The 18,413-nt window shown below is 39.7% G+C and overlaps 1 protein-coding gene across 2 annotated transcripts in view; it reads left to right on the forward strand.

The window, feature by feature from the left end:
• Nucleotides 1-204: 204 nt before the first annotated feature.
• ELAVL2 (ELAV like RNA binding protein 2) overlaps nucleotides 205-18,413 on the forward strand; it is a 46,436-nt gene continuing 28,227 nt past the window's right edge. The window contains exons 1-2 of one of the 2 annotated variants that reach the window (XM_005441411.4): nucleotides 205-811; nucleotides 3,156-3,396. In XM_005441411.4, coding sequence (XP_005441468.1) covers nucleotides 740-811; nucleotides 3,156-3,396 — 313 coding nt within the window. In that variant the 5' untranslated portion in view covers nucleotides 205-739. The remainder of the gene's footprint in view (nucleotides 812-3,155; nucleotides 3,397-18,413) is intronic. The other variant, XM_027808495.2, reaches the window with a different exon arrangement.

Consider the following 18,413-nt stretch of genomic DNA (forward strand, 5'->3'; position numbering starts at 1 on the left):
GCAAATACCGTATCAGGTCGTGCGTGCTGCTTTGGGAACCACAGAGATACAAATAGATCATCTTTGGGGACAAGAACGCCCTTATGAAGGACTCTCTCTTCAATGTCTTCCTTGTTATTCCACTTGAGAAATCCTTGAGTCTACTGCCACTTGTATGCCCAGCTCTTGCAAGGAAACTTACTGAGTATAGTCTGTGCAAGATTTTCAAGTTACTTAATTTTTAAAACCTAGGATTTTAACTGGATTCTAGCAAAGTAGGTTTTTTGTATATTTTGGTTGTGGGCTGGGAGAGAGACAGCATGTAAGGGAAGCTGTTTTTCAAAGGTGCATGGTGATCTTATGTGCTAATTGAAAATCCACTCACTGTTTGTTTTTTAGGGTTTTTTGTCTTCCTTCAGTCTTGAAGATCTAAAAATATGTTTTGTGGTATAGTACCTTTTAGGCATGGTGTGGTTCTGGAGGTAGTTTCCAAGGCAGAGGCAGGGATAACTAGACTGCATTATCTTAAATCTTCTTAAAAGTAAGCATCTTGATTCGTGTAAGAAAAATAAGTTTAGAACTGAATTTGGAAAGATTAGATTGGAATTGCCTCAAATCAAATTAAGCCACACTGCATGGAGTGCTGGGAATAGAAATGCAATTACTGTAAACTTGTACAAACTGATCTGTTGCATTATCTTGTTAATCTAACATACGGTACTTTTTGTGTCCATATTGCAGACAGCAACTCCAAACTAACATGGCAGTCAGACTGTGTGATGTGGCTTCTCTGCTTAGAAGTGGTTCGTGGGCAGCAGAGCCTTGGACTGGGGTCTGTGGGACTTTTCTTAAACTCTGTAGGCTGCTACTTTTCATGTTACTAGTGCTGAGGCCATACCAAACTCTTTAAACTTGGAATGTTAACTCTTCTACGTTTTGTTATAGGCTGTAGGTTGTGTCCCTATTCTGTGAGAGCCTAGAGCACACTGGCATACCATGACAACTTTTTCTATAATATTGTGACCTCCTGTAGCAATTATACTGCTTGCCTCTTTTCTAATGTCAATTAGATTTTAGTACTAATTCAAAACACCTGGTGGATAATTGAAGAGTAGTATTGTATGAAAATGGTTTTGGTATGGTCTGAATACTAAATTGTGGTAACTTTAAAAAGCTGTATATTGTGTATTTATGATTACTATTTTAAAAGTATATTTCTAAAAAACTGTTTGAAAACTGTAAATTTATCTCAAAGTATCTTTCTGGGTGAAAAATATTTAGTAACTGCTGAAGATGTGCTTTGTTTTATGAACAGTTGTATTCAACCTATCAATGGAATATGCATTATTTCTAAAACATATTAGAACCATCTGCTCTGAAAAAAGTGATACTATAGCTGAGAAGTGCTGTAATTTCAGCACACAAGCTACTGCAGCTGTTCACTTGAATGTTGGCTTAGGATCTCATTCTTGCCACCTGAATTTGAAAGTAAATGTGCAATTAAGTGGGGATTGTTTGTTGTCCTTGCTGAATCCTGCTAATTTTGATCAATGAACACTTTAAATTTGAGAAGAAAGAAAAAGGGGGGAGGGGGGGAAGCAGTCCTAGAGACAGAGTACAGCATTTGTGGCTACTAGCTCTGCCAGATACACTAGTTTTTGAAAAGCAATTTATCTTAATTGGGATCATCTACTCTTCTGTTTAGTAGATTTTTCATCACAGTGGCAGGAGCAGGTTACCCTTGGAGTTTGTCACAAGGGAAGAAAATGTTGTTCCAGTTGTAGCTGCTCAGGAAAACTAGATCACATTGGGTATAAAAATGTTCTTAATAGATGCCTCTTCCCTTTTTTGTGTTGTGTCCTCCTGGAAAATACTTCTGTAAGCAGAACACAGAAATGTGTTCCTAGGAGTGTCTGAATTGTCGCTTAACATGCTCAGCTTGCCCCCTCCCCTTTCCTTTTTCAGAAATTGCAGCTGTTTGGGTATGCATTGATTGCATATGCTGCTTTGAATAGGACAGAACCTCTAGACTTCCTGACATTACACTGCAATTTTCCTATAGCTTTAGTGTGAAAACTAGAAATTTTAGTATGAGGTTGGATTTCGGTGATTGCTGGGTTTTTACTGAAACTTCTTGATGAATCTTGCTTCTGTGCTCAAACGTATATTACTGGAGAATTAACTTACAGAATTTTGTATGTTGTCCTGTATAGTTGCCTCAAACAGGGTAAGCTGCTTAAGTCTTGGATATTAGGCTGCCATTAATCTACTGTGTTTGTGAACTGTTACCATTCAGTAACTGACTGAGATGGCAGAGAGCCTTTTGTACATGTGGTAGCTGGTAGGCAAGTACTGATGCTTCTCCAAGTGATTAATGCTGTGCCTGCCAATCATGCAGTCAGTTACTCTGGAGTGAAACACAGTAGTTCCTGGAGTGGGAGTGGTGATCACTCCCTTTCTTTGATGTCTAAATCAAGTTAAAAGTATCAAATTTAACTTTTCAGGGTGCAGAGGAGAGAAGAGGTGAGGACCAGGAATTGTCAGTTTAATCAAATAAAAGCCTTTAGAAACCTAACTCCAACCTGTGCTGGCGGAAGGTTGACCTAGAGGTTATCAAGAAAGTGTTTGTTTTCCATTGCAGCACACTCATGTATCTCTTAAGTTTGTCTTTTAATTACTTGCTTTCTGCTATTGCTAATGAGAAATAGGCCCAGGATACAGTTATTGCCCACCTCTTTTTGCAAATAACCAAATATTATCACTTTAAAAGCTACATTTCGTATCGTCTCAGGATGAGTTGTAAGTTTATAGAGCTGATTGATTACCCCTGCAGCAGGCCAGTTCCGCTTGGTAACTTCCATGTTAGGAAGGCTGTGATGCCCTTAAATGAAGAGATTTGGGGAGGGTGAAAACTAAGCTTTGAGTGTTGACTTCATTGAGAGCTTGTAGAAGATTTTGGTGTCAACTTCTTTATTGGCCTGTAAGTTTTTAAAGTGTTGCCTTGACTAACAGTTAACCTTCTGTATTGGTGGGATATTTTTTTGCATATAGAGTCAGTGTATGGCCCTGGCAATACCATTTCTGCATAGTAACAGGTTTTCTAGATTTTCTGCCTGGACTTGTCCTAATAGATGGCAAAACATGAATTTTGAATGTGCTTATTTTCTGTTTTTCAGCAGATAATTGCTGCCATGGAAACACAACTGTCTAATGGACCAACTTTCAATAATACAGCCCATAGTTCAACCACCATAAACAATTGCTCATCACCAGTTGATTCTGGGAGCATGGAAGACAGCAAGACCAATTTAATAGTAAACTACCTTCCGCAGACCATGACACAAGATGAGCTGAAGAGTCTTTTTGGCAGCGTTGGTGAGACAGAATCCTGTAAGCTTGTCAGGGACAAAATAACAGGTATGCTGGTTTTAAGACTTTCTGCATGTTCTTATTTTCCAAGCAGCAAGCTGTCAGTTGGTGTTCTGCAGTTCTCTTAAATTATGGAATAAAGGCAGAAGAAACCAGTGCTGATGTTGCTGGTCAGAAGGAACTTAGGTTTATCGTTACCTAGATTCTACACCCAAAAGTTAGGTGTGTGTATTTGTTTCATCCAGGTTTGTATGAGTGCTATGAATGCTAACAGGACACTTAAATCTTCTGAGATTGAATCTTCTCTCCAAAGACTCTAAGATGTGGAAAAGCAGATACTTATGCAAGGTTTACTTGACTTTCTAGTGAACTCCATTGGAGTCATGACTACTTTGTTCTAGTCGATGCAAAACCTCTGTTTTCAGGGGTGCAGGTAATTAAACTTGTACTTTGGGAAAATGGCAGGTTACTTTACTTCATAGGTAAAGCTGCTTTTGCATTGCAGCACTTGAGCAGTTTTTCAGATGCACGCTTGAATCAATCAACGTGTGCTGTCAGAGTGCAGGTATGAACTGCATTGTGACTCTGTGCTGTTAGTACATTATTTTAGCAACAGCTGGTGCACAGGTCATGTATTTAGACCAGTTGTTTAACTTCAAAAGAACAACCCGATGGATTCCTGCACAAGAATGAAAGGATAGCTGGCAAAATTCAGTTTCTCACCTCTATTTTCAACTCTTAAGTACTCTTGAATTCAAAGACACTGATGTACCACTTATGTTGGCATTTCTTCAGTTTTGTTCAGAAATGTTGAGTTTTTCCTGGTGCTTTTTTGCAGTGTCCTTACATACCCAGCTTTCAAGAATACATCTTGAACTTATGTTCTTGGTTGGAACTCCTGAGTTGTACTGGTTAGCTTCTGTGTGTTTAAAGCCACTCCTCTTTGAGGCTGCGTGTTCTCTTTGTTTTAAGGGATGGAAGCCCATACTTTCCTATTACTGAAATTCAGTGGCAGAACATGGACACTTTTCACACTAAATAAAAACCTCTGTGACTCAGTGTTCCTTGAGCAGCAAATGGGAAGGCAAAAGCTTCAGTTGACACTGATTGTGTACCTTCAGCCCCTGCCATGTGTTGTGTTGATGGCTTGGATATGCTGGAGAGATGTGTTCCTGGACTGTGTATATGAATAGTGGCAGACAAGTCCTAAAAACTTTCAGACAGCTCTAGCACCAACCCAAGGACTTGTCTGGTAGCACATGCTTTCTTCTCTTGTCTTGATGACACAGTTGTTTCTCTAGTGTGGCAGTAAAGTTATGCCACCCTTTCCCACATTGATGCTGTCACTGCTGTGTCATCAGTACAAGGGGATGATGCCTAAACCTGAATCTGGCAGCAAAAAGATACCAAGAGGAATATGTCCCAGGTGTGTAGTGCATCTGCTGCAGGTGGAGGACAGTGAGCTACCGTAGGGATTTCTTCTCCTAAATTTGACCACCTATCTGCTGGACAGGGAAAGTAACTTTAGCCAGAGCTTATACCTTTAGTGAATAATACAAAGTACTTCAATTACCAGTGGTCATATCTGCATTCTGCTAATACACAATTAGTGAAAATCCTGACACTCAGTGACATAGGGCAATCGCCCATCTTTTTTGAGAATGCTTTTGTCTGACATTATTTGATGCATGCTGAAGACTGTATTTGTGACTGAGTAGTTTTTTGTACTCCCATATTGCATGGGAATTACCTGTTTCATGTAAAAGGATGTTTTTGGCATTGGTCACTCTTGCTTGTAGGTCTTGGCTGCTGTCCTCTATAGTTTTGCTATCAAACTACACTTGTGCGTCCCCAGTCACAAGGTGGATTCTCAGGCCTTACTTCCTGGGCTTTCTGCAGTTCAGCTCTATACAGCATCAGTCAACTTTATGCTTGACTTTCAAGTGCTTTACAAAGTAGAAACTAAAGAGGAGAAATGTCCATACTCAGGCCTAGAGTGGAGATGCTGTGCTTCTGAGATGAAGAATGGGATTTCTTAAGTGTTGATATTTTGCAGAAAATTTGTAATTTGAAAGCCAGTTCCCCCAAAACAAGGGAATCCTGCCTGAAGAGTAAGACTTCAGGATTAACTGCCAGAACTGTATACCTGTGTCTTGTTGAATTCGGTAGTCTATGCTTCATGGCTGTTCCCCATTTCAGTTAGTAATTGCTGCCAGCTTACCCAGTCTGAGGGTATGGACCATTTAGTGGCACAGAGTGAGTCAGGTTAACAGTCTGCTTGAAGCTCAGCATTGACCTTTGGTTTCCTTCTTACTCAATAGTCTCTGGCTGACTTTGCCAGGTTGCTTTGCCCTTCCCCTTTTGCATCTGAATGACTGGCACTTCCTACCATAGCAGTTGGCTTCCTCTTAAGACATTAGGTAGTGGAATGGTTAAACTTGTGAGGTACCCTCCTTCAGCATGGTAGCTTTGGCTACTGAAACCACTGCTTTTAGTCCTTCTGGGCTGACCAAATCTCAAAGCAATCTCTGCTCTTCACTGGGAAGAATACTGAACATGGTCGGGGGTGCCAAAGAAACTAGATGGCTGATGCCACATGTTGCTGTTTTCAGCTGTAGGCTGGTTGGTGCAGGAAACAAGCCTGTCTCTATAGGTAATGACTTCAGTACTGGTTTTGAAAGAAAAGGTCCTTTACATAGCTGTTTCCTAACCTTTTGTTCTGGGAGTGGAAAGATGGAACTGGTACTTGATCAGGTAGTGGAATGGCTATTCAAAGTGTTTCTGTCTTGCAGATCTGCATTCACATATTTAGTGTTACTTGTTAAAGTTACTAAGTATTAACATGCTTCTCCCAATTAAGAGGCTGCTGCAGGCACAAAACTGAGCCTCAAGGTCTTAATGATGGATGTGCAAGTTGTCCACATCCTCATGCGATGGTTTTGGTGTTCGGTGTGCTAGGAGCTTATATTGCTGCTAGTGTCAAGACTCCCTACCTGGGAATAGAATGCAGAAAAACTTAAATTGCAGACCTCTTGTCTGAAGGTGTGATGTCTTTATGTATAGCATAAAGTAATGCCTAAGGATCCTGAATTTAAATTACTTAGTAGGTAAGAAATCCAGGGTTGGAACTATTTGAGATAGGTGGTGTTTCTAGCTTATCGGAGTAGCTTCTCAGCTTTGAGGCATACATTCAGCTGCCAGCAAAAACATTATCAGTCTTGTTCCAAAAGGTTTTAGTATAAATGAGACTGAGAAATGTGGTATCTTGAGCTTATAACTGCATTGGGAGCAATACTTCTGATTTAAGTAGCCTGGAGCAAGATTACTTTGTGTTTGTGGATGTTGGGGAGAGATTGCTCTGGTTTCAGTCCTGTTCATAATAATTTTCAGGCTTTCTACAGAGTTATTGAAAAGTAAGTTCTTTTGTTTCTACTATGCAGAACAGGGATTGTTACCAGGTTTCTGCCAAGGAAGAGATTTGGCACTAATTTCTGAGTTAAGTTGGTTTAATTCCTGTGTTAAAACAGTATTTTTTTAATTTTAAATGAACTGTCATGAGTACTAGATACGTGGTTAATACCTTTTAATTCATGAGAAGTTCACGGGAGAATAGAGGCTGAAATACTTTCATACAGGCTAAACTTTAAATGAGAATTGGTAATGGGCACAGTTTTGGTCTGCCTTTGACTGTCTAATTCAAGTTGGTCCATATCGGGATTGGATGCATCCTCTGTCTTTGTGAGGTGAAGCTTCCATTATGACGTGCTGGAACTGAGCTGTTTGCCAAGCAGATCAGACTGAGCAGTAGAGGAATGCTTAGAAATCTGGTAATATCTGCATTGGTGAATAAAATGAGACATGCAGGTGATCCTGAACCATTTCTCAGCAGTGAAACATTTTTTTGATGAAGAAAACAAAATTCTGATCTATCTGCCCATATTGGCTGGCAGTTGCAAGAGTCCCAGTCTGTATACCAGTGATGTGATCCACTAGCAAATTTTAAGATATGGAGAGGCCTGCTTCATACTGGGTCACCAATGCCATGTGTTTGAATTCAGAGTGATCAAGGATGACTGTTGCCATCTTGGCCTGAATACTTGTCAGTGTCCTGTGGATCTGAACCAAATTATCTCCTACCCTATTACTTAATAATCAGTCTGTGGTCACAACTGCAATACTAGATTGCATTATAACAGTGTCCCAGTTCCATGAAGCTGTGTGCACACTTTAGTATTCGGATGAGTTCAACCTGAGGGCCTCCCTGCCTCTGGAAAACCTATTGGAGGGAAGGGAAGCATCACGGAGTTCACTTATGAATTTCATGTGAGCAGTCTGAAGCCCTGTTTTTAAAGGCCTGCTCTAGTAGTTTCAGTAATGCTTTTTCCATGGAGTGGAATTTCTTAAAACATCTTGACCGTTTCAGCCAATGACTATAGTTCCTTGCAGTGTACTGTCAACAAAGTTTGGTCCCTTACTGATTGTTATCTAAGGGTTTATTTATGAAGGAGGTAGGTGAGAAAGCAGAACTGCAGGATGTTCTCACTGGTAATCTGCAAGCATGGAATTCATGGACACAGTTTGCTGTTGGGGCAAACATTGGTAGCAGAAGTAAAGTCTACTTGGTCAGCTGAGGGAAAAACATTGGAAGTGTTCTCAGCAAAAACTAAAATTAGCTGATTGCTGTTCCGTTTTAATGAAGGTAGACAAATTAAACCTTGATGCTAATGAAGATTTTAAAGGGTACTAAACAGTCTCTTTATGTGAGAATCCCATTGACAAGAGACTTATCGGAGAACTGAGGCATGAATGTTACTTATCTTCACTTGTTAACCAGAGAGCATGTCTGGAACGAGTCACTGTGCCCAGGTTTTCTTGAGTCTGCTAACTCTTGGATGCTTTGGACTGATGCCGGTGTATGTAAGTAAACACAAGATACAGAGCAACCACATGAACTAACTATATAGATGTACAGTAGGTGTGAGACCCTGGTCTCAGGAAAGCACCATAACTGAATTCTTACCAGCTGCTCTAGGTAACTGTTTAGTTTAAGTGCTTATACATATTTAAAAGCAGCAGGTAACATTTTGCTTAATCTAATGTTATGCATGTGTAATTATAAAAATTAAGCTAAAAATACTTCAAATATAAGCAATATGATACTTTAAATGGGATGAAGTCTAAAAAAAGTCTTTAAAGCCTTTAAACCACAAGCTTTCTGCTTGTACAGGATAGAGGAGTTTAGTAGCTGTTTGCAGAATGCAAGAGACAGTAGTAGCTGCCATGTAAAAGTGAAGACTTAGTATGGCAAACTGCATTTTCTAGACCTATATTTCTGAAACTTGAAATAGGTAGAAACTACAATGTGGTGTTCTTACAAAAAAGACTGCACTACTTAATGCCAACTGTCTTTGTTGCAAATTCAGTTGTATGTGTGGAAGATAAATGCTTAGTTTTCACATTGTGGAATCTCCATGATTTCAGGCCTTTGTTTCTTTGTCACTTACCCAGGAGTGCTTGTGGAATTGTTAGCCAAACTGAAACTTCATGGAATTCAGACTCTCATTTCAGAAATAGCTGAAATCAGATGTCATAAATTTGGGAGAATTTCTTGGCTTCAAAGCTCTTGTACTGTTCCCCTAACTGTAATAAACCTATGCTTATAAAATTCACAACTTTAACAGAGAATCCATTTAATAGGTCAGACTTTCTTGTCTTTGAACTAGCAATAATGCATATACATAGACTTTGCTTGCAGTTTAGCATGCCTGCTTGTACTTCCTACAAAAGGAGGCAGGATGTGTTTAGGCATCTAGCCTGGAACTGTAATTCACATCCACAGAGCTGTCTAGCTGTGAAGCCCTGGTAACAGGCTGTTCCATTTAGTACAAGGAGCCAGGTACTCCCCACCTGAAGTTTTTTTTGCATCACTTCCTGCCTTCTAAACCTGAAGGAAGCCTATCTCAGGACACTTGATGATCACTGTTTATGGGCCTGGTTTTCAAACTTGATCCAACTGCCTTACTGTGAAGCTTATATGTTCATTGGCAGCCTGATCTTCTTGCACGCATTTTTCTGAAAACCTGCATTCCCTGTTTGGCTTGTGGCTGGCAGCTATCTGTCATATTGCAGTGTGTTTTCTTTATGGTCAACATTATAGGCTCAGAGTAAAATTCCTCAAGTTTTATTATGTGACCTTTAAAAATTTCGTAGTTACAATCTAGAAATAATACAAAGGGATGGACAGGCACATAGAGGAAGGGTCACATTTATTTCTTGTCCTATCAACTTTAGTCGTAGGGAAATGGGCATATGTCTTGTTTAATTATGCATATTTTATCTTGCCCTCTGCAGATACTAATGTCCCATTGCTGTTTTGCATGTATACTGCATTTTGCACCTGCACTAACATAGTAGGTATCTGGAACTACAGTTCAATGTCTAGAGCTACAGTTCAAAAAAAGCTGCTGTAGAAGCTGAACATTTCCAGAAAATTGTTGATGCAGTTGTAGTCAGTATGTTTGCAATTACAGTTTGTACAGAAATAGTTTTTAGTAGTTAATACAGAACACACAAATTTCAGTATTCTTGAAGAACCATGGTAACAAACGCAAAGGATTCTGATTTGGTCACAGAAGAAAACATGAGTTGGACTTGATGTGTTCAGAGTTAAGCTTATGTTGTTAACAGCAGTAATAATTCTAGTAACAGTACAAACACTGAATTGACTAATGTATATGCATACAGTCGGTGCAGTGTTAGGAGGGACTGCGTAACAATCTGACAGTGAAGAGTAGTCTCCTGTAGTGCAGAGTGCAAGGAAGGACCTGGTGACAATGCTGAACTGTAATCTTCCCGAAGAACTGAGGCTGGGAGTTGGAGGAGAATTTTTTTTCTGTGGATAGGTGCTCTGTCTCAGTAGACCATGGGTAAAACACCTGATAGGTTTTGTGCTTGCCTTGACTCTTACAGCAGTCTTCAGGTAATCAAGGGAAAGATACTGTGTGTCTTCTGTGGAGGCAGTAGAAAGTGTTGTCTGGCTGCTTCAATCTAGAACATGTGAAACTCCTTGACTTCTGTAGCTTTCTCTGCTTCTATCGTACCCATGTTAGTGTCTGTCTGGCAAGAGCAGAGCTGTTGGAAACCTTATACTTTGTCAGTGCTGCTGCAAAGCTTCTGACTTTTTCTGTATGTGAACAGTAAGTTTCAGAGCGATCTCATTATTCTGCCTAGGGTGAGCAGTTTCTTTCAAGTTTCTTGTCACTGTTGGTTTGAACAGTATTGGCTTACTCTTGAACCCTAAATCTTTCATTTCAGCCTTAATATAAGACTAATTCTAGGGCATCTAAACTACCCTTCATGGGAGTATGGGAAGAAATATTGTCATGTACTTATGCTGTAATCTTACTCTGTACTTTTTGCTGCCTTGAAGTACTGTATGTGGAGGCAAGGTTAGGAGACAACAAAGTTAGGCAAGTAGTTTTCCATTTTCTTCATCTCCCAGAGGAAGCAAGAGGAGACAGATACTATGGTGCATCTGTGGAGTGACTTAGTCTGCAGAGTGACTATTTATATACAGTGTAGGATGATTTAAACATTCTGTGACAAAAAGTGAAAATTTTGAGGATGGTAGGGCACAAGTGCCTCTTACAGGGAAGCCCACATGAATGAACAGACCACTGCAACTTCGCCACTTTCCAAGAGGTTTGCTGTTTTTGTGACACTCCCCATCTCTTTCCTTCTCAGCCTTTACTCCCAATGTGTGTGTTTGCAGTCATATCTAATCTGTCAGATGTTTCTGCAAGGTTCTGAGTGCACTCAGGGTGGGAGTGTAGTAGAGTAGTTTGGCAGCTAAAGGAGGAGCTAGCTGAAGCTGGCTGCTCTTTTGTGGGGTATTGAGTCTGAGAGGCTGGGGTTCTTGCTAGCTGTTGCTTAGTGCTGTGCTGAGATAAGAAATAAGTTCTGGCAGCCTGACAGTTTCTCATTTGGGTAGGGATGTGGAGAAAAGGTGTTGCCAGCCAAACTGTCTTGCCAGCAGGATGCCCTGTGCAGAACTTGACTAAAATGTGAAATCAAGAATAAAAACCAAATGGGATTGGAGGCAAGCTTGTATTTATATGGTGACTTTGATCTCTTTGAAGCAACTTGCTTAAGATCTTGAAGCATAGATTTTCTGGAGGTGGGCATGAAGGGGAGGGTTCTTCTTAACGTCAGCTTTTTAATTTTCATGATAGTCTATGGTTTGAACTCTGCAGCTGTTAAAATGCAGTCTGATGTGGCCTAGGGACTCAGTGTGTTGTAGCACAAAGCTAGTGAAGCAGTTTTGAACTTTGTGTGCTTATTGGAAGAAAGTATGATAGCAGATCATTGGCCTACTTAGTGGGTGATTGGAGTACTATCCTGTTTGGACTGCAGGAATAATCCTGAAGGAGTTAAATTTTCAAATAAGCCATATGTGTGGATCCAGAGCACTATTAGTGGAGACTTGTCTTAAGCCTGTTAATAATTGTATCCTATAAGTTACCCTTCTCTGATTCTGTATATTGCTATTAAATGTTATTGAAAGAGACTTTGTGGCATTTACTGTGCTTTTTCACAGTAAACTGCCTAATCTATTGCACTTTGCATGTCTCCTGGAAATAAGTCGTGCAAGCAGGTGGAGATGAAAGAACTCCTTTCATCTTATGTTACTCAAGATAGCACTTGATTGGCACTGCACTTCCACTTGCTTTTCAGGATTCTGAAGGCATGACACTGACCTCTCAGAAGTTTATAGGTTTTGTTTTTACAAATAAAAAGGTAGAACCCCAGCACACACCCCCTCCCCATTTGATTAAACCGGCATGGTCAGTGCCAGGGATTCAGTTAAGTTGCCTAGCTAATCAGTTCTTACTATTGACACTGTATAAACAAGCTGGCTTTGAAATGGTCAAAGTTTATTCATCTGTATATTGACCTGAATTGATGAGCCTCTCTCCATATAAAGCATAAGCAACAACTTCATGTTTTAAAACAGGAAACCTTTTTATAAGGCTAAATATGATGAGGGACCTCTGAATGTAGTGATTCAGAACACCATTAAATCACCGCATTTCAGCAAACACTGCTTTTTGATGGGGATTAATACAATATACATTTTCCTGCACTTTTCTGTGGGCAGATTAAAATTCACTTTTGTCGGTAATTGCAGTAATTTACAAGAAGCCTGTGAAAGTGTCAAGTCTTGCAAATTGGCACTGGTCCTGTAGTGATGTGGAGTATGTTGTGTGCTTTTAGCAGAGCTCCAGAACTTTTTGCTTTCAGCTTGGGAGTCCCCACACTGCCCGTTCAGCATGTCTTGATCACTGCTTACTCTTTCATAGGTGCTTGTAGATACATTTTGCTGTTACGTTCTAGTGATTCTAGGCCAGCTGTTTGAATAAATGTTAACTCTAGTGGAAACCAGTGTGTTTTAAGAGACCTCAAGTAATCTGAAGTTTGTATAGGCATCACTGCCTTTCAGGGTACCTGTGCTGTGAGATTAGTGCATAGTATTTATAATCATCAAGGCATGTTGTAGTGAAGTTTGCTTCAGTTTAGGTAGTAGTGATACTGACCTGCACACCCTGAAGCCCTTTCACTCCAAGGGTGTTGTGTAGATTATAAGGATCTGGGTATCCCTGCAGAAATGAGTACATCCTTTCAGCCACCATAAGCAAAGTGCTAAGCAATAAGACTTGAAGCTGCAGATGGTCCTAACTGGATCATGGTTGGTCTGTTATGTATTGAAGCAGCTAGTATATTGCGTTCTATAAACAAGACCTTAATTACATGTGAGGAACATTCTTCAGATCTGTGTATTTTGCTATATGAAAGCACTGTATTTATACATACTATTTTCTTTCATTATGGTATACTTCAACTAGAAGTTCCTGCAATACAGATTTGCAAGGCTGAAATCATGGGTTTTGTGCATAAGTGAAGGAAAGGATTTATAACTATTCTGTATGGATTTTTTGTCTTCCTGGAGTACGCCAAGTGTGAGTAGTAGATAGAAAGTTATAGAAGGCAGCAGAGGAAAAATGTGCAAGCCTCTGGTTTTAGTGATGTGATGCTTTAATCCATATGTAAAGGGAGAACAACTGCTGCAAATACAGCTCAGGTCCTGCAATTTCGTTGTATGATCCCTTTAACAATTTTTGCAAATTAAGCAATTCCCAGAGTTGTCAAAGGCACAGCCATGTTATCTTCAAGCTTTCCACACTATTGACCACCTGTTTCAATTAGTTTGTTTTTACTTTTTCTTTTTTGAGCCATTTGGTATAAAACTGACTAAAACAGATGCGGACTTGTAATCTGAATTCTTTCCTGTCTTCCAAGTTTCTGGAGCTGTTGAAGATAAATTGCCTTTTTTTTTTCTTGTGGTCTTCCTAGTGCCTGCCTGGTACCTGCTTCATGCAGGTTAAGCCATAGCCTTTTTTAAAGTGCATTTGAAGCCTAATGTTGCTGCACAATGGTTATTAAATCTTGGATCTATAGCAAGATGCATTATTATTCCCCCATCCTTTTTTAAAATAAAAAAAGCTTCCTTCTGGAAGAATCTCGCTGTGTTCCCTATAAGAATTACCTTATGGAAACATATTTCAGTTTCAAGTAATCAAAATGTGAGCTTCTCTGTGCGTATCCTTTTCCTATGTGTATTTTCCAACTACTGTGAGAAATGGTGTGTTTTCTGCAACTACTGAGCTGCAATACTGAGTAGCTGTTAATCACAGCTATTAAAACTGAAGGAACGATATTCCCTTTGAAAACACTTGCAAGACTTTGTTACTGATCATTTGAAAACAAATGATAGTTCTAGGTTCTTCTAAGAATAAGCATTGATAGCACTCAATTAGCAGGGCTACTTTTCTTCCGTTACTCCTACCTGTTAAGGAGATCAGTAAGTAGATGAGGGGAACTGGAACTTATAAACCATTTTTTTTGTTTGCTCCTTAAAATGAATCGGTTTGTTTTACAGAAGTCAGTCTTACCTTCTAAGAAGCTTGAGCACATACTGAAAAGGTTTGAGAGTTCAGCTGATTGTAGTATTCGTTTTGGCTCTAATTACTTCTTGTCTCGTGGAATGTTTTTAAGAATTCCAGACAACGTGCAGGCTTAGCAGGGTAGTCTTCACGGTTGCTTCAGAAAGGTATCTTGCTCAAGCCGTTGCGTTGGGTGTTTGATGGCTCAGATGGGAAACAGCAGCCAAGGACTCCCTCGTGTGGCGGGTGTGCCAAGCTTTCAGAGGCATCTCGCTGCATCATTAGAAGGCCACTGTTCTAGTTCGTGTGGGTAGGGAGAGCATGCTGAAATAATGCAGGTAGCTGCCTCCGTGAGGAAATGCAGCAATAGAAACTCTTCTAGTACCGAAGGTGCTGTTTGTTCTGCACCTGTTAGTCATCTGGTAATAACATTGCATACTTTTTTCAGCACTGACCCACTAGTATCAGCTGTGTGCTCGAGCAAAGAAAGTTCTACAGTTTTTGCCTGGGTAGAGAGGCTTCAGTCATGCATGTAAGAAAATTATCTTCAGCTGTAGCTGTTTAGAGAGGAGATCTTGAGGACACAGATTCAGTAGACAAATGGACAGCAGGAGACTTCAAAAGCAGAAGATAAGTAAGCTTAGTATTGGCCAAAATGTCTCGGATCAGACTTCACGTCCTCAGTAAACTATCAAGATGGTTTTAATCAGTCATGAAATAAAACTACCATACCAGTCAGCTGCTCTGTAATCATGATGTTGGACAGAAAACAATGCATGCTTTTTCAGGAGAAAGAAGATGTTGCAAGACTACTGAAAATGCAGCACTTGAGTTCACTTTGCGTTTGTAACCTGGAAGGGACTTTTCCTGTGTGATAAAACTCTTGCAATATTTCAGAAGTAGCTTTTGAAAGGGCTTACTTAACATCTCTTAAGTTAGAGCTCATGCTTGTCTACCTTTCAAGCCTTTCTTTTAAGCTGTAACAGATTGTAAATGACCCTTGAGCATTTCCAGGCAAACACATGTTAACAGGATTGCATAGTTCAGATGAATGAATCCTCTCTTACTATACATCCAGCCCAGCAGCACTGAGTAAAGAGCTGTTGAAGATGTTGCCTTTGGCATTTGTGTCTGAAATAGTATTCCTTCTTGGTTCTGAGGTGCCTGCAGGCTTTAGGGAATGTTCCTCCGGAAACTGAGTGGCAGCTCATAAGTTGAAAACATAACAGAAGCATTTTACAGCAGTTCTGCACTCTGACATCTGTTACAGGCTATCATTCCTTGGCTACTACAGAAGGGAGCAGCTACATGGAGACATTCCTGCATACCAGTCCGGTTAAAGAAGTTTTCTGTTGTTATGTACTGTAGCCCCACTTTTTTATTTACTTTCACCTGTTTTCCAGGTGTATGGGTATAGTTGTTAAAGGGACAATCTCTTTAACTTGATTTTCAAGGAAGCTTGTCTGATCTGAAGGTTTCTCTTCTCTCTGTCCTTCTTGGAAGTGCAGCATGGAAGAATTTGGCTTTTATGTGGCAGGTATATTAAATCTTTAGAAGACAAGGCACTGCCTGTGGCTGTTGTAGCCGCTTCCAAAGGAAAAAGAAAGGAAACGAGTGGTGGCAAGTCTGTTTGTCTTGCAAGAAAAGTTGCCAGGCAGGACACTTCCAAGGGAGGTTGAGAGGAGAGGCTTGATTGCTAGCCTGTTGTGGTTGTGCTAAATGGCTAGGTTCAGCTGTTTAACTCCTTAACTTAACAGTATTTTAGTGCAGGTTTCTTGGAAAGAAGATGACTGGCTTGGTGTGGGGATAGATAATTTAGTTAGGAACATCTTTCAGTTTTTACTATATTCCAGTGTAGTTCGACTACTGTTTGGAAACAAGTTCTGGATATCCCAGAGAAATGGAAGCTTAGAGGCAGCGGAAATTTGAGAAGAGCTGACTACTAAGAGATGGTAATGTGTATACTCTCCCTAGATAATATATATATATAAATTTGTCATGTTGTCCTGCACTTCTCTTCAACTGTTCACTAGTGTTGACAGGTGTTGCTGTCAGTCCACTTGAGGCATAAATGGCTGCCTTGGATGGGTGGGCGATCAGCTGTCTGATCCTTAACTGTCTGTCAGTAGACGGACAATAGAAAGGAGATGCCACTAGCTTTTAGAGTGCAAACACTTCGATTGAATCAACAAAAAAGTGCCTTATTATATTCAGAATATGTGATCTCTAAATTGATGTAGTAGTGTATATGCAACTGAGAATGACAGCAGACGTTAAGAAACAAGTGATGTAAAATTCCCCATTCAGATGGGGGACATGAGCTGTATTTGCTGTGGAAGTGAACTTAAGTGGAACCTTCAGACTACAGAAAGCAGCAGGAAAATAGGTGACCTGTTGCTCCACGCTTACTTGACTGTGTTCTACTAACTGTCCTGTCTAGAGCAGTCTCTATTCTTAATGGCAGGTCTTACTACACTGAACTGGAGGATTCCTAAGGACACCTAGGCTGTTTAATGCAGCCAAGTATTTCATGCGTGAACACTTCTCTAGCAGAGGACCTTTTTTAGGTGGTAAGATGCATGAGTGTTCAGAAAGCTTCAGTACTTATTTTTTTTTTGTCACCAGCTATCTTGTTTTACTCTCAATTATGAATAACTTAGATAGTAATGGGCAATAAGAAAAAATGCCTTGCCTCTAGGTCTCTTGGCAGTGTTGGGTTAATGGTTGGACTCAATGATCTTAAAGGTCTTTTCCAACCTAAATGGTTCTAAGTTCCTGGGAGAGCTTTGCAGAAGTAATTAACAGTGATAGGTGAACTGAGTGGCTTGTAATTGCTTTTGAGCATTTGTCAATCCAGCAGTAACTTCTCCTAGCTGGTATAAATAGCCGTGCCTCATGGAAATGTGTGGTACAGTGTAGTGATGCATTTTATTTTTAACCTATAATCCTTTCCCTTAAGGAAAAATTAGACTTGGCTTGGATCTTCCTAACAGCCAGTTAAATTTCTTGTCTTCTTGTCAGTTCGTCACTTTTCTCACATCCCCCAGTAGTCCAACCGAAGTCTTCATCATGATTCTTTACTTCTAAAATTCAGTTATTGCAATGGGAATCTGCTGCACTCTATCAGCTTAAAAGCATTGAAGCTGTTGCTGGAAATAACCAAGGTGTCCTTTCACATAAGTAGAGTTATAGAGTTAAGTTATTCCTATTCAGGAAGTTGAATGTGTGTTGTCAGGAAAAGAATGATGTTGTTTTACCAATTCCAATAAAGGGGTTCTCTTCTGTTTTAAGGAATATTGCTGCTACTTTAAAAGTAAAGTGTTAATAATGGACAAGGGTGTCAATTCTGTCACATATACTTTGTATGACCACTTCCTCTGTGGATAGCACCCATTTGGGACTTTTGCTGGATGCTGTATAGCAGATTTTCTTTGAGTATTTACAGCTGTGTGCAGTATTTAAATAGGCTTTTCTTATAGTAAACAAACACTTGTGAAACAACTTGGGCAGGATAGAATTAGTTTTTGTGACTCTTCCTCTGATAAGTATTATGAATTGGAGCCTGTGCATTTTTCAAGCAAAAAAGTGACATTTTTCAAGGCACAGTAGTAAATTCAGGAGCACAGTGGACATGGCTATATATTCCTACTTTATTTCCCTTTTCCAACTTGAAACTTTTTTGGCCTTTAGTTGACCATTGCCTGTGAAGGCTTTCTAATTTCCTAAGGTCTGTATCAATATGGTCTTTATTTCCTTCTTACTTAAAGCATAGATTAAATATTTTATAATTATTATGTGTGTGCATCTCCACTCAGGTCTCTTGAGAAGTGCTTTCAAGGACTGATTAGAGCTAAATTGTCTTCCTCTCATCTCAAAATCTGCTCTGTATATTTACTGTAATGTCAAAATCACTCTTTAACTTGCATCATCATTATATATGAAAAATATATATCATCATATATGACAAAAAATATGAATTTTTGTCAGTGACCCACTTAATGATGGATATAGTATGCCTAAGTCAAAGATGCCTGCCTGAAAGGATTTTTTTGCCAGTTAGGCTTC

The sequence above is a fragment of the Falco cherrug genome, chromosome Z (genome assembly GCF_023634085.1).
Source record: "Falco cherrug isolate bFalChe1 chromosome Z, bFalChe1.pri, whole genome shotgun sequence".
Lineage (NCBI taxonomy): Eukaryota > Metazoa > Chordata > Aves > Falconiformes > Falconidae > Falco > Falco cherrug.